Source organism: Protopterus annectens, chromosome 12.part0, assembly GCF_019279795.1.
Source record: "Protopterus annectens isolate FY-2018-M chromosome 12.part0, PAN1.0, whole genome shotgun sequence".
Lineage (NCBI taxonomy): Eukaryota > Metazoa > Chordata > Ceratodontiformes > Protopteridae > Protopterus > Protopterus annectens.
The window spans coordinates 522,429,714-522,446,960 of record NC_056746.1 but is presented as its reverse complement, the minus strand read 5'-3'; the positions used below and the strand labels follow the sequence as shown (position 1 = coordinate 522,446,960).

General features: G+C 41.9%; 1 protein-coding gene across 1 annotated transcript in view; it reads left to right on the top strand.

Moving 5' to 3' along the window:
- Positions 1-17,247, top strand: part of TOM1L2 (target of myb1 like 2 membrane trafficking protein) — a 927,227-nt gene that overhangs the window by 440,209 nt on the left and 469,771 nt on the right. Inside the window, exons 6-7 of the mRNA XM_044088936.1 lie at positions 14,950-15,083; positions 15,643-15,691. Coding sequence (XP_043944871.1) covers positions 14,950-15,083; positions 15,643-15,691 — 183 coding nt within the window. The remainder of the gene's footprint in view (positions 1-14,949; positions 15,084-15,642; positions 15,692-17,247) is intronic.

Genomic DNA, 17,247 nt, shown 5'->3' with positions numbered 1-17,247 from the left:
TAACCTTATTATCCATTCTTAATCCTGAATACCTTCTAGTATAAAAATTAGTAGCCGCAGTGGTAACGTTGTTGCCTCACAGCAAGAGGTTCTTCCGTTCGATTCTCTGGTGGAGCACCTTTTGTGTGGAATGTGCATGTCCTCCTCGCAGTCGATTGGCGTTTGAAAGACATGCTTGAATTGGCGTGCCTTCGTTGAAGGTCTGGCGTCGGGCTGGCACCTCGGCACTGTAAAAATCTACTGCCATTCATTAGCGGACAGGAATTCCACTGTCGCAACCCTTATCCGGGAAAAAGCCGAAAGAACAACCACCTATAGTATGAAAATTGTATTTATTTGTGTACACATGTAAGGAGCCAACACAAACCTAACAGTTTTACCTTAAGTGCATTTTACGTCTTGACGAGCAAGGTTCTGATATTCTGTTACTGCGAATATCCAGTACCTTCAACCCCCCCCCATATTAATCCCAAATATACATCTTTTTTCAACTGTCATGTTATGTGAGCAAAGTATCAGGGAATAACATTCTAACCATAGGGGGTACAAGTTTCGCAACCTTTCGATTGAAGAGAGGGAACTTGTGCATAGACTTTCCAATGATTCCAGCATATGAATTATGAAACGAGACAAAGAAGGGGGTGTTGTCATCATAGACAGAATTTTGTATTCCTCAAAGATGCTGGAATTTTTACAAAATGATAAGTTTTTTGTTGAGGTATCATAAAATGAGGTGAACATTGCTTATCACAGTATATACCTCATTTTGGAATGCATTTATTACATTTGATCTACCCCTTCATGTCGGAGAATTTCTGACAGTTTGCAAGCCCAGGATGCCAGGAATTTTTGGTATTCCCAAGATTTATAAGTCAGTTACTGTCCCACCACTGAGATCTAGTGTGGCATCAGTAGGTTCGAAAATTGAACCATTGGCAAAATTTGTTGACATTAAATTTAAAGACTTTTTGTTAACAAAAGTCGCATTTTAAAAGATTCGTTGCACTTTTTGAATTCGATTTCAGGGTGTCCTTTTTTGCCTAATGCCTTACTGGTGAACATTGATGCAAAGGACCTTTTTTCGGTTATTCCCCATGATGGATTGGACGGGTTCCACCAAACCCTGGTTAAAGGCCCTTTCCAACAATGAAATTAGTCTTCGTTATCAGATTATGAAACTCGTCTTGACTAATAATTATGTATACTTCAAAGGGGAATGCTATAAACAACACACTGGTGTTGCGATGGGGGCCGCTTGTGCCCTCATCTTTGCCAGTATGGTCCTATGATTTTGGTAAACTAGTTTTCTCTTAAACTCAGCATTTGCACCTATGTTAGGTTTGTATTTTTGATTTTTGGATGACATTTTTATTTTGTGGAAAGGAAGTTTGGAGGATTTAGTAAACTTTATGGACTTCCATAACCACTCTAGTTCACTCATCACTACCATAATTCAATAGATTTTTTGGATGTGATTCTTATTTGGAGAATTTCAGATATGAATCTAATATATATAGGAAACCAACCTTTCCCAGTGCCTACCTACATTTTTCTAGCCAGCATCCGATCTGGCAGAAGAAAAATTTAGTAAAAGGTCAGTTAATTAGGCTATGTAGATTGGTTTCAGATGGTTAAGTGCTCAAAGTAGAGAGTGAAAAACTGGTTAGTATGTTTCTCTAAAGGGGTAACCCTACAGATTTTCTGGACAGCACCATTGATTGTTATGTAAAGTAGAGGAGTTAGATATAAGCCCCTTTTATATAACAATGATGTGGATGCCAGTTCTTTTAATCTTGACTGTCAAGGAAATGATACTCAACATGACCATCACAATTCATCACAAATTTGTTTTGCAATACAATCCAGGTATTTATTACAGGATATGATTAAGAAACACTGGGCAACTGTTTTTTGGATCAGTGGGACTTATCGGTAGGCTGGGTCCTGAACTTAAATTTGTTTACAGTAACAAAAAAAATTTAAGTGTATTTTTGAAACCAACAAGCAAATGAATGGTCACACTAGTGGTTGTGGAATGAAAAAATGTGGGGCTTGCCGACAATGCAGGTATTTCCTCGAGGTTAGTAGTTTCCTTGTTCACTGTTGCCCATATTTGCGTACTGTTAAAGGTAAATATGATTGTAATAATAAGGGAGTTGTTTATATTAGTTTTTGTGCCACTTGTTCTGCTTTTTATATTGACAAATCTAATGGTCCCTTGCGTATGATAATTTACCAGTACCTTTATGCTATTAAGAGCAAAAACGCAAATAATGCACTTTATAAACATTACATTGTGTCCTGTTTATAAGAAATTTGTATTTGTTATTTTGGAAATGGTGGGTGCATTAGATAGAGGGGGTGACTGGGAGACCTTAGTGGAGGAAAAGGGAACTGTACTGGCAAGTTCTCTTAAATGCCCCTACCTCCCCAGGGCTTAATGAGTGCATATCGATCAAATACATTTTAAAGTTAAAAGCAGGTAGTATTTGTACTTTTTTTAGTATATAATTTAATTAATGCAATTTTATTGATATTAATATTTGTGTGTATACGCTTTTAGTATTTAGAATTTGAATTTTATTTATTATGAAGGTTATGTTGTACAAAAAGTTTTGTATTTTGGCGCCACCATCCTTAGGAAGTGAGATGTTGCACAAATGTTGTAGAACATGTTTTGCACTTGGGCGCCACCCTCTTAAGGAAGTGAGGTTTCGCATTTTATGGTATTTAAAGGATGTGAGATAGTGTATTTGTTTGTCTGATGATGTTCCTGTAGTATTGGAAATGAAAGTGCTTACATTTTGGTTTATTAAAATACCATTTTTGTGGCTTTGGACCAGCATTTCTTCTGTTCTGGAAGTTGCAAGACACAATGCACTACAGCAAAAACCTGCATCTGCCAGCTTGCCACTATGAATACAGATAAGCTTTTTGGACCTCCTGCTCAGGACATTAGGTGGCTCAGACAGGGCATTTAACAAATTGAGCTACTGAGCCACACATCTCAAAGAAACTGTGGAAAAGGGAACGATTAACTAGTATGTTAGGCAAGAATTTCAAGTTGCATTAGGAATTTTCCAGCAAAGATGTGGATTTCTAACCTTTAACAGGTCATAGCTTGACCTTGCAAAGGGAAGAAGGTTAGGTTTTAAAAAGGAATGCTAAGTTAGTCACAGAGATAAGCCATTAGCCCTGAACGCAGTGACATCAAGAGGAATTATCATGGCCCTTAATGCAGTGACATCCAGTAAAATCGTGTCCTTTAATGCAGTGACATCCAGTGAAATCATGGCCCTTAATGCAGTGACATCCAAATGAATCTGTCATAACTCATTTAGGCTGCCCAACCCAGAATCCCCCCCCCCCCCCCCCCAAAAAAAAAGTTTGGAGAATGTCTTTTTTTTTTTTTGTTTACAAGAAATATGGATGAAATCGTACAAGATCAGTAGGTGCTGTACCATCAAAAAAGGGTTCTGTGTTATAGTTTTAAAGATATCAAACCCATGATGCTTTCCACCAGTCCCCAAGAACCAGCTGGCTGACCCTCATTTCAAAAAATGTCAAAAAAATAATTTAGGCACCATACAAATGGCTTTCCAGAGTAGGAGGACAAAGTTTTGCTTAAGAATATTCATAATCACTTTGAACGGGGGCCAGTAGAGTTCCAGTCTAGACCTCTCATTTCCACAAATTCTTCAAGATTCCAAAATGCAAAAAGTGCTAGCTCTCTAAAGTCTGTTCAAATGCTGCCTTCATATAATGTCAGGGTTACTCCAATCTGAAGGATGCCTATCTCAATATTCCCATTGCAAGAAAGCACAGAAAATTCCTAAGATTTGCAGCATAGGATAACCATTCCCATGGTGTACATGGATTAAGCCCTGACTAAAGCCCAGGCAACACTGGTTTGATTAGTAGTTCGGGAGACTGACCAAGCAGCAAGGAGGGGGAATGGCCATGCTTTAGTTCATAGGTTCATACTAGGCTATCTGCCCTAGGGCATTTATAAGCCTAGCCAGAGTGTGTTTGGCTTTCGCCACCCATTTTAAATGAGTTTTGCTATGCCCTTTTTCGAGGTTAGTATACTGTGCCTCTGCCTAACAGTGACACAGAAGTGATACCCGGGGTAAACCTACGATCTCCCATCCACTCATCAAGATTCCTCTTGAAGAGAGTCAATGAGGGACTCTGCCTAACCTGGGCTGGGATTTTATTCCAGAGTGAAGGGAGCCTCTGGGTTATGAATGTGTCCCTTCAGCATGTCTTATTTATTTCAGTGCTTAGGTTCAAGTCTCTCGAGCACGTAGCTCGACGGGATTTGGATTTTCTGAGGTGCAGCATGTCCATTGATTCCAGGTTGGACATGGCTTTATACGTCAGGCACTGATCGCCTCTGAGCAGGCGGTATGCCACTGAGTAGAGCTGGAGTTTCTTTAACCGGGCAGCATATGACATCTGTTTGAGCCCTTTGATCCTCTTGGTGAGGTACTTTTGGGGTCTTTCCAGTTGCTGCAGGTGTCTGGTGTAAGGTACATCCCAAAAGGGGCATTGTACTCAATTATATGGGCCTGATGAGGGATGAGTAAAGAGGCATGATGACCTCCCCTGATCCTAGATGTGAATCCCTTCATGATTAGGTGGGCTATATAAAATGTTTTTCTAACCACTTTAGCCACGTGGTTGTCAAATGAGAGATTGCTATAAACTTGGGTCCCCAGGTCCCTAATTACTATTTCCGTACTTAATGGATTACCACCTATGTGGTAATTTGTGGGCACTTTGTTTTTGCCAAAGGGGATGACTATACACTTTTTTGCATTTAGCTTGAGGCCATGGCTCTGGCACCAGTTGTCTGTTTCTATGAGGCCCTTTTGGAGGATGCTTGTGTCGGCTGGAGAGTCGATTATGGCACCCAGTTTGCAGTCATCTGCGAACTTGGTCAGCCACAGTCCTTCCGTGTTGGCCTGTACCTCCGAGAAATATATACCGAACGAGAGGTCCCAGGACTGAGCCTTGTGGGACGCCACTTGTAACTGGTTTAGAGTCTGACATGGCTCCAGCAATTCTAACCATGTGGGTTCTGTCCTTGAGCCAGTTTGCAACCCATCTAGTGACATAGGGGGTTTATATTTAAGCTGGTGAGCTTATCTATAATGCCCGAGTGATGTATTGTATCGAAGGCTTTTGCAAGGTCCAGGTAGGTTGTGTGGACCACCTTCCCCTCGTCAATGGCCTTGGTGACTGTTTCAAAGAAATCAACCAGGTTTGAGGCAGGATCTGCCCTTAAAGCCGAACTGGGTAGGATCCAGTGCCTGTAGGTCCCCAATATCTTTATTTATGAGGTCCATGATGATCCTTTCCATAGTTTTGCAGACCAAGCTAGTCAGGCTTATGGGGCGATAGTTTCCAGGATCCGTTGAGGCGCCACCTTTGTGGAGAGGGACCACTGTTGCTGTACGCCACTCTCTGGGTACATATCCTGTAGTAAGGCTGAGATTGAACAGTAGTTTTATGTTTGGGTTTAGCTCTTCTTGGATTTCATGTAGGACGCAGCCCGGGACACCGTCTGGTCCCATTGATGCTGTGTTTTTTGCTTTGGAGAAGGGCGGCTCTTACCTGAGCATCTGAGATGTCAGGGGGGCAGCACTCTGCTGGGATAGATATTTGCCCTTTTAGTGGGGAGGTGGGGGGGTTGCGCCGAACCCGTCAGCTAGGATGTTGGCAATGTCTGTGGGTTCGGTGTATTTTTTGTCATTTTGGACTAATTATGAGCATATCTGGGAATTCCCACCCAGGTTCCTAACATAACTAAAGAAAGCCTTGTGATTATCCTTAGTGTCCTGTGCAATTTTTCTCTTGAAGCTGGCACTAGTGGGTAAGAGGGAGCTCATTAATGACTTTCACTAAGGTGAGGCTTGGTCCAGAGAGGGGAATTACCCATGGAAATAGTCAACAAGCTGTGGGGGGGGGGATTGAAGTGAGTAGAGAATAAAAAATAAAACTCCTCAGTGGAAGCACAGATGACTGACCCCCAGGACACCCTTCAGATCCACAACTGGTCCAGCAATACAGGAGCAAGTCCGGTGTGTAGGAGCATGGCTGGTAGACCTGGCATAAATTTGGAGCTAGGCTGATAAAATGAGGAATGAAGTCCAAGAAGACCAAAAATAAGTTTTGCAGTGAAGCCAGATTATTTCTATTTCAACTCTTTGTATTTCACCTTATCCTCTGCTCCCACAAATAACTGTGTATCACAAAATAAAGGGTGTACAGGTTTATCCACACCTGGATGACTGCTTGATGCTGGCAGAGTCCTAGCAAGGCATAATTTAGGCTTTGGAGTTAACCCTGACTTGCTTTAGGAACCTGGGGCTAATAGCCAACAAGGGAAAGTCCTACTTGAACACCTTGGAGAAAACTAGTTTATTTGAGTCCATGTCTGGACAGCAGTCTAAGCAGAACCTTCCTCCATCCCTCCCAGACAATGGCTGATTTGACTCAACACTTCCAAAGCATTCTGAAACTGAGGGAAACAAATACTGAGGAGTTTTTCAAGCTGCTAGGCTTCTTGGTGTCTGTCATTGTAATGGTTTCCCCTGGCATGCTTACATATGAGAAAGCTCAACAGTACCTCAGAAATGGATGGTGTCAGCATACCTATCCCTTGGACACCAAAATCCCTTTTCCCTGTGTCATGGGGGAGATCTCATGGTGAATGTATCAATGTGCTCACAATCTGTTAAAGCCCTTTAGGGCATCTCTACTTACAATGACTCTAGCCAGGCCTTTGCGATCATTTAGGAGCTCTTCAAGCTCTGTATGTATATGGAGAATATGAAAAGGGAAAAAAATTCACAAACATCAAAGAACTGATTGCTGTCATGCTTGCTCTGCAAGCCTTCTCCACTACACTACCGCAGGGTGTTCAGGTGAAGGCAGAGACCATACAACTGTGATGTCTTGTATTAAACAGGGTGAGGGAGTGCAGTTATGTCTGCTTTGCAAGCTTGTAATGCAAGTCTGGGAGATGGCCTTGAAAGTAGGTATAAATCTGACTGCAGCCTATATTGCCTCACACCAGGATGTGGCCTTAGCAGATTGGCTGAGTAGATTCTGGATCTGACCAGGTTTTGGAGTGTATGGGAGTTAAAACAGTTTTCCTTCTGTCCGAACAATTAACTGAGAAAGTTCTGTGGTAGAACAGCAGACTCCAGCAGGCTTGAAAACAGGTGCCTTCTCCATGAACTGAACAGCTCATCTTTGTTTTTCATTTCCTGTTATTCCAAGTATTGCTCAAAGTCGAGAAGGTGAAATATAATCCTGATAGCACACTTTTGGCTAAGACAGCAATGGTTCCCTGTCCTGAACAGGATGGCAAGAGGAACATGCAAAGTGTTTCCTCAGTGTGTAGACATCCTGACTAAAAACGGGGATTCCCTGCTATACCTTAACCTGGCCATTTTAAGGCTGACAACTTAGATGATCGTACCCTGATTCCAGGTAGACTTAAGTATTTAGAGGGTGTGCCAAGTAGTATGAAGGAGGCTAGGAAGCCTAACACAAGAAAATCCTACTTAGTTAAATGGAAAATCCAGGGACAGTTATCCAAAGAGACCTGAAGTAGTTGTCCTGGAATATGTCATACCTCTACAAATCAGGTTTGATTACAATGTACTAATCTATGTGTAAGTGCTTGCTTCTGCTTCACCCTGACTCCCTGTGTATCCCTTTCTGTACTCCAAACCATCAAACAGCCCCTTTTGGGAGTCATTCATCTTAGGCCACCCCACCATGTGAACTGATTTTGTGTGTCTGTGTGTGTGTCTGTGTGTGTGTCTGTGTGTGTGTCTGTGTGTGTGTGTGTCTGTGTGTGTGTGTGTCTGTGTGTGTGTGTGTCTGTGTGTCTGTGTGTCTGTGTGTGTCTGTGTGTCTGTGTGTCTGTGTGTCTGTGTGTGTCTGTGTGTGTCTGTGTGTGTCTGTGTGTGTCTGTGTGTGTCTGTGTGTGTGTCTGTGTGTGTGTCTGTGTGTGTCTGTGTGTGTCTGTGTGTGTCTGTGTGTCTGTGTGTGTCTGTGTGTGTCTGTGTGTGTCTGTGTGTGTGTGTCTGTGTGTGTGTGTGTGTGTGTCTGTGTGTGTGTGTGTGTCTGTGTGTGTGTCTGTGTGTGTGTCTGTGTCTGTGTGTGTGTCTGTGTGTCTGTGTGTGTGTGTGTGTGTGTGTGTGTCTGTGTGTGTGTGTGTCTGTGTGTGTGTGTCTGTGTCTGTGTGTGTGTCTGTGTGTGTGTGTCTGTGTGTGTGTGTCTGTGTGTCTGTGTGTGTGTCTGTGTGTCTGTGTGTGTGTGTGTGTGTGTGTGTGTGTCTGTGTGTCTGTGTGTGTGTCTGTGTGTGTGTGTGTCTGTGTGTGTCTGTGTGTGTGTGTCTGTGTGTGTGTGTGTGTGTGTCTGTGTGTGTGTGTGTGTGTGTGTGTGTCTGTGTGTGTCTGTGTGTGTCTGTGTGTCTGTGTGTGTGTGTGTGTCTGTGTGTGTGTGTCTGTGTGTGTGTGTCTGTGTGTGTCTGTGTGTCTGTGTGTGTCTGTGTGTGTCTGTGTGTGTGTGTGTGTGTGTGTGTGTGTGTGTGTGTCTGTGTGTGTGTGTCTGTGTGTGTGTGTGTGTCTGTGTGTGTGTGTCTGTGTCTGTGTGTCTGTGTGTGTGTCTGTGTGTGTCTGTGTCTGTGTGTCTGTGTGTGTCTGTGTGTGTGTGTGTGTGTGTCTGTGTGTGTCTGTGTCTGTGTCTGTGTGTGTCTGTGTGTGTCTGTGTGTGTCTGTGTGTGTCTGTGTGCGTGTCTCTGTGTGTTTTCATTAGAAAAAACAAATGACTCTGGCCCCTGAACCATCTGGTTTATTTTCCCTTCAGTAATTATCATGGAAGATGCTTTCTGGTGGATATTTGTTCTATCAAAAGGATTTCTGAACTTCAAGCCGTGATGTGCAAAGAACCTTTCCCAGCCTTTCATCACAGGCAGAGTATCCTTGCATATCAATCCCACTTTTATGCCTAAAGTAGTTTCGGAAATAAACTTGAATCAGACGGTTCACCTACCAGGTTTCTTTCCAAAGCCATAAAATTCAATAGAAAGGACCCTTTTATAAGAAGTGTAGCTGTGGTGGGATAAAGGGGGCAAATGCCTGGGTGCAAGATGTTAGGGGGAGTGATTGGGAGATGCTGATCTATCAGTGGTTTCAGTAGCCGTATTCATTTCTGTGTCAGCATTTCTAAATCTCAAGTATAACCATGAATTCTACCACTGCATTTATGGATGGCACGACTCTAGCACTTCAGTGGTTTGCTTCACATGTGGTGCAAGTTTTGCAGTCCACTTATCACAAATATATAGTAAGCAGGTTAGTGTTGAAACAGTGTGTGTGTGATCCTCAATTTATAGTTGAGGGGTTCCGGATCAGGGAATGGCTCTGGATGTTAGATGAACCAGCTATGGTTCTGCCTGTATTCACTTTGATGTTCCTAGATAGCTGAGATTCTATTTTGTTTTACTGGGATTGTCCAGCTAAGCCCATGCCAGACCCATTTTCAGCGAAGGCCCGAGGAGAAAAGCTCCAATATACTTGACAAGCAATTATAATTAAATGATTGCAATAAGTACACTAAATGTAAAAAAAAGAAAAGCAAAATGCCTTGGTGTCGCGTAATTACTAGAAAGATATAAGGAAGACATAACAAAATAGTGCAACAAATATGATCAGGAAGCATTTAGTTATTGCAAAAGCTTTGTAATATTATAGGACTAGTGTAAGAACAGACAGTAGGGCAGTTGGAGCATGGAGAAGAGTTAAGATGAGTTGAGTTAAGTTGAATTTCAGAATAATGTCTGATTAAAGAGGGAGGATTTGGCTAATTCTGAAGAGGTGTAAGGACGAAGAGGCACAGGGGTAAAAAGGAGATGAATAGAACATATTTCTCATGAAAGTAGATGTACAGAACCAAGGAATTCAGCAAGTCTGATCAGCTGTTCATCTTTCTTGCAGAAGGGAATAAGAGGGTAGATCTGTTAAGAAGCAAACTGCATCTAAATGGTTGCCACATTGCATTTCCTTCTATTACTTTAATGATGGTAAACTATCCCAGGCCAGATTAGTGCCCACTCTCCACCAAAGCCACTGCTGCACTGTAACCTTCCTTAGGGAGACTACTACTTGGACTATACTAGTAGCAGCTTCCTGGTAATCTCTACACAACTTCTCCAATCACTACAGCCTGGGGCAGCCCCCAGGGCCAGAGCAGGGTTTGTTATGGCCATCTTACAAGGCCTAGTAGCCAGGTGACATTTTTCCTTCCTCCACCCCCCCCCCCCCCCAGACACTCTGCTTTGAGAATCCTACTGCAACAGTGAATATTATGATGAAACTAATTACAGTTGTAGTTGTATGTTGATGTTCAAGTAGATTACATATTAAAATCTAGATATTCTCTATCATTCTCTTTCTCTTGACCCACTTTTCTTGCCCTGTGGGTTGGGGCAACTCCCTTGTTCTCATTACATAACTTTACTCTCACCTCTTCACTAGGCCCTCATTCCTCCCTTTCTCTGCCTAGTACCTGGAGCGGGGTTAATGTGGTCTTTTTGGTGAGAACCTTGAGCAGCTGAAATTGTACCATGTGGGTCAGTAGGTGCTTTGGCTCTGAAATTTTTCCTTCCCTTTGGATGGGTGGGAGAGCCAAGAAAGATCTGAAGATGGTGTCTGTCAATACAGCCTTTACAACACAGGAGTACTTGTGCTTTTGTTGGGAGGGCATTGGCTGAAGTCATAGGGTAAGATAAAGCTCGAAGTCAAGTTGGCCAGAGGCTAACTACATGCAGGATATCTCAAATGGGAGGACTGCAACAGTGAATCTACTCCGAGATCTACCTTCTGATGATTGAAAATGAGTAACAGTTATTTCAGTAAGATATGCTGGCATTTTCCAGGATGGCCAAAAAAAAAAAAAAAAAAAATTTGTGTTGCGGTACAAATTACTTCAACTCTTATTTCAGTAAACGTAATATTACGAGACACTGCAGTTGTGTTTGATAACCAGGATAGTAGGCTGATTCAGTGTCCTGTTTCAGCCACAGCCAGGAGCTTACAGCTGAAGCAGAGGCTATGGTGGTAAAGTGTACAGTCAGCTACAAATCATTAATTATCAAAGCTTATTTTTTAAGAGAAAATACTGTAATTCATATTGTGGTGAAAACAATGAAGAAACACAATTAAGATAAATGTGTGTAGCCCAAACTTAAGGTTTGACTAGTAGCCATAATGCCTCCTTGTCCTGCTCTGGAAGGAGGTCATGTGGTTAGTGGCCTGCTCCCCTTCCTAGGGAAGTGTGTGTGGGAGGGGCAGCAGGGATAGGGCAGAAGCACTGCTAGTGAGGAACTGGTATGACAGACAAAGAACTACTTCTGCTGCTTACAGTAACACCCTGTGTTGTGCATGCAAGCCAACAAGTGCTCAGTGCTCTGGCATTGTCATATACTACTCCCCAAAAGACCTTAATAGCTGCTTAAATTATGCCCTACCAAAGTACCCTGTCCGCCACTCATCTCATCCACGAACAATTGGAACTGCAGCTATTGGATATACGAGTGTTGTGGCTGGTGGCATCATTCAGTTGGCTAAGCCAGACACTCGTATTGAGATAGCCATCAAGGCTAAGGAAGAGCACTGGGATAAGATAGCCCACAGCTGCAGAGCATACAGTAAGCTATGGAAGAACACAAGCACTGCTGGTCTTAGCCAGGCTTCTCTTTTTCACCTTATTTATTCCTGTCTTATTCAGTGTACCTGGGGTGGGGAGAATTTATTGTATATAAAAATAAATAAATGTGGTGAGTGACTGTTTAATCCAAAGAACATGAGACCAGAAGATCTGCAGCTGGGAATGCCAAGAACCACAACAGCAAACATCCAGACTTGCCTCCACTTCTGGACCCATGTTAACACTTATTCCTGTGCCTGCACATTTTTGGAAACTTGATGTTCAACATACTCTGCTCTTGTGGTCCTCTACATTCCCAGCTTATCTTTTGGTCACATTATTTTCAGTTTCAACATTGTCGCATCTAAAATTTTCACAGTAAACTATGTATATTTATTTTGATAGACACCAGTCTATTTCATTCCATGTAATTGCTGACTGTCTTTGCAAGAAAACACATTTATGTAGAGAGACCATATTTCTCTCCATCTGTATTCAGTATCTTTTAAATGGCATCATGTTTTTCAGTGAAGAGTTCTGTTTTTTTTAAGTAGGTATGCTGTACCATTGTGAGGATTCCATAAAAAGGAGAGCTGCACCTATCTGCATGCACTTGCATGGCTGAGTGGTGACAGCTGAAAGCTGCTTGGCATTTTGAAGAGTTGTATTGTTGAACTTTTAACACAGACTGTTCAGATATCTCAAGTATACTAAATGTGTGGTTGCTGAACATTTGGAGTACAGACGTATTACCTTACATCGATGCAAGGTTGGGGGGGGGGGGTACAGAAAGACTCCCTCGTAAACAAAAAAAATTTAAATCAGTAGTTTCCTTTTGTTGACATTTTTATGCAGTGTGTCTGCACTCATTGGCTTGCCACATTACCTGCCTTTACATGTTCAACTGTAATCTATGTAAGAGTCTACAAGCTAGAGAGGATAGTTATGTCTGTGGAGGGCTTCCTTAATTAAGTGAAAACAGTTCACAGAAAGACCCAAAGGCTGGTGATCAGGGGTGCCCTAACTCAAGAAGAGTCTGTGACCAGTGGTACTGCACACTTCATTGTTGATCTATGCTGTGCAATATATTCATATCAATCTTATCAAGAGTTGGAAAGAGTAGAATTAGTCTGTGTAAAAAGGTAGAGGCAATCTAAACCACTGAGCTACAAAATTGCAATAGTTTTTAATGCCAGAAAGCATAAGGTGTTCTATATGGACTACGGAATTCTATGCTGTATGGTGTTTTTATTGTGTATTTTATGGTGTATTAGGAAGGGGTGAAGTAAGGGCAGATAGAGAAGGACATGTAGTGGTAGTAAATGCTGAAGCAGACCACCCAATACATAATGAGAAAGCCACAGTAAAAGCCAGTGAAATTCTGGGCTGCAGCCTGCAAGGAATAAACGTTAGGAACTCAGCACAGTCCTTATGTAAAAAGCAGTAGTGATGCCTCAGCTGGAGTATTGCATGAACTGTTGCATGGCTTGCATAAATGGGTTGAGCAGCCTACCGATGGCTGGTGATGGATGGTAAGTGGAATTAATAGGTTTACATAGTAATGAAAGGCTACAAAATTAGGGTTTTGTGACCTAGATAAGTGGGACTTGATCTGGTGAACTGAACACACTGAACACATAAGGTGTTATAAGAAATCTGGGAACACAGGTTAACAGCAACCTCTCTTCTGACCACCACATTGCCACTGTGGTCAGAAAGTCCTATGTGGCACATCTCATTACTAAGGGTTTTGCATCCAGGAAGAAAGAGGTCATTGCCTCTCTCTACTTTTCCCTCATTAGGCCAATCGTAGAGTACAGTGCCCCATTAGGCATGTACCTCACTAGACACCTGCAACAACTGTAAAGGCCAAAAAAGTGCCTCGCAAAGATGATCCTAGGCCTTAAACTGTTGTCCTATATGGACATACTCAAAAAAACTCCCAACTATTCTCCGTCTCATATCGCCTACTTACGAGGCGATCTCTGTTTGATTTACAGGGCCATGTCTGATCCAGCTCTGTTAGAAATGCTACATCAAAAGAAACCCTAATCCCTGTACACCACAAGCTTCAGACCTCAGCCTCATTACCACAATCAACAGAACATGCTAGAGGGGACAGGTTCATAACCCCGAGACTGCCCATGCTATGGAATAGACTTCCCATACAAGTCCAACAGAGCACCTCACTGGCCCTCTTCCAGGGAAATCTTGATGAGTGGATGGGAAATAGAAACCTCACCCTGGGGATCACTCCAGTGGCTCTACTTGACACTGGGAGCTAATGGGTGGCACGATGCCAGGGTAATCCTATGGGCTAGCCTTGTAAAGGCTCCAGAGCCATTAGCCTAGTACACACCTATGAAACTATGATACAAAAGTCCTGTACCCAAGTAGGAGAAAACATCAGGTGCAGAGTGAAGACGTCAATTTCAGTGTTTACCTGAAAAGAACATTTTCACAGAGGTTATGACGATGTATATTTATCTTTCTAAGTGTGTGGTGAGCAGGAGAGGAACAGAAGTTCAGTGCAGCTGACACAACATCGGCAAGATAAATAGTTTTCTGCTGATAGCTGTATATATAAGGTTAAACAGCCATCTCTTCACAGGACTGCCTGCATAGAAACTGTTTACTGCCGAGCTGAACTTTGTTAAAATCTAAGTAGTAGATATGTATACAGTAGGTATCCAGACACACCCACACTGTAGCCATTTGAATCAGTATCCCAGTACCCATTTTTACATTATCTTGGGCACAGTTGTATCATACATACACACACACACACACACACACACACGCATGCTCATGCACGTGTGCACACACACACCCCGACACACTCCGACAGACATGCCACACACACACACACACACACACACACACACACACGCAGGCAGACAGATACATTTTAGAAATGGTTTGGAAGTTTGTGCTGCCGTAAGTTTGTGCCGCTGTTATGTACCAAGTGCAAAAAGCAATAATCGCAGTCCCAGTTTTTATTGTGTGCTTTTATTTGCTTGTAGATGTAAGGTTTTCAGTTATTTATTTGCTTGTAGATAAGTTTTTCAAGTTGCCTCTTCATTGTTATATTAATTTTTCTAGTAAGAATTTGTGGTTTGTAACTTAAATGCTGGTGTGGGTGTTTATGCTTTTGGCACTGTATACTGATGGGACTGGAATGCAATACCACTTGTAGTGAACTTTTTGTTCTTTGTGAAGGAGCTGAATAGAACATGTCGAGCTATGCAGCAAAGAATTGTGGAACTCATCTCCCGAATGTCTAATGAGGAAGTAACTGAAGAGCTCTTACATGTCAATGATGACCTAAACAATGTCTTTCTCAGATATGAAAGGTGGGGAAAACGTTCTAAAAGTAATTATTGCTTGGTTAGTAGTGTGAATCTTTATCATTTTTTATGTAATCCAACAATGATATGTCTCCAAAGTTTGTAGGAATTAGGGGCAGAAGATGCATATTTTGTGTCCATGAGAGTCACATGCAGAGTACTGCAGTGAAAACGTGGTGTCACCTTATAGTGAAGTGTGGAATTGTTACAGTGCTGTGTAGAAGCACTCCTGTAGCAAAGAGTTCCCATTTCTCAGAGACTGGCTGAGTATGTCTTTTTTTTACTCAACATGCAAGGCCAGCATTTTCACTAATTAAGTGAAAGCATTTGTCAATTGCTCTTGAGGTACAAGCACTAGATTCTCTTGTATCCAAAAATCCGCCTCTTCATACAAAATGTATTTCAGTGTGCATTGTTTTTCCAGAAAAATGTTAGGAATTCTTTTTGAACAAATCAAGCTTGTGTTGTATGTACTGTGGTCTGAAACTACTTTTTGGTTGTCATGACACTGCAGTTTCTAAAGAGTGATTTAAAATACGGTTTCTGATTTTAATTATTTTTACAGGTTTGAACGGTATAGGTCAGGGCGAGCTGCTCAGAATGCTGATAATGGAGTAAGTATCCACTTAAGTTAAATTTTTACAAAACACTTCATAACCAAATTGTAGAATTCTGGCGATTTGTTATTAAAGTCACGTTATTTCTATTTGTTTAAGCCCAGTCTGGAATCTTAAAACTATTTGCAAAGAAAAAACTATTTGCTAAGGAAAGGTGGGGGCATCTTGCCTCTGTGACTGCTTTTGCATAAATACTGCTATGACGTATTTATTGATAGTACTTCAAGGGAATCTGACATTAGGTAAAAGCTGTGTTGTGCCCCTTCCGGAGTACTTTATTGACCATTCCTTTCTTATCTTGCTGCCATGCTAGCAGGTGCTTATATTCCCTACCTGAATGCACCCTTGTCACTGTACAATGTCAGATAGGTGTACTAGGCTACATTCTCCTTAGTACTAGGCTTCGTTCTCCTTAGTTTATTGTGGTTGTTCTCACTATTTAAATCTTGGTAATAGTACAATTCATAAGAAAGTTGGCATGTTCATTGCTAATGACAGATGAACTAAGCGTGCTTGCTATCATCACATCACCAGTCAGGACCCACACAGAAGTTACTTCTCCTGCCTGGGGACTGGGAGGGAGGCACAACATTAGGAAATTCCCAGTATGTTGGGATTTCAACATGGTTGCTCATCATAAGAGGAGAGGGAGAGTCTTGAAACTTCTCTGTGTAAGTGTTGCTGGCTGAAACAAAAAGAAAGACGTGCAAAGATCAGCAGGAAGGCCATGTCTGTAATCCCAAGAAAGAAGTCATAGATGGACCAAAGTTAACTCTGACCAAGTCCACTGTTTGTTGTGCTTCCACTCTTTTGCTCACTACTGCCTCTCCTGTGACTTGTGATCGGTCAGTCTTACTCTTGTATTATGCTAATGAGAGAGGCAGTTGGCTTGATGCTTATGTAGCAGCTATTCTGGGGAGAGAATATTGTTGAACTCTGCTGTTGAGCTGACAGCTATCTTGCTGACATGGAGAAAGCCCTGCAGTTCCTTGGACTGTCAGTAAAGATTGCACATGGGACCAGTCAGCATACTGTTTTTTCACCCCACCTCCAAGTCCCTGGTTCTCAGAGAATCAGAGGGATTCCCACTGGTTATTTTGTGTTTTCTGCATTTAATTTGCTTCACTACATATGTGGTTTGCTGTCACATTGGGCGATAGTGGAAAACAGTAAGCATGCATAAATCACATTTAGAAGTGCTGCTTTCAGTATCTGTTGCGTTACTAAAATGCCAGTGTAGCATATTTGTGAAGCTTATGTTTTTCTTTTTAATAGATGGAATTAAATGAAATATAGAAGGGTGAGAGTATCGGTGTAATTAGTAATGTGATTTTTGTCTTTCTAGGAAAATAAATGGTTTTAATATTTGTGTGAGCACTTTCCATCTGCTCTGATGGGAACATGCACTGTTTTGTGTTTCCCTTAGCTCTGGCAGGGAGAAAGCTCCGAGTTGTGTGTGTTTTTAGCATTACTGACTAATCTTCAGTGGCTTGCAGGAAAATCAAAAATTTTATATGGAGCACAGCAAAATATGAGGAATGATTGTGTCGTTT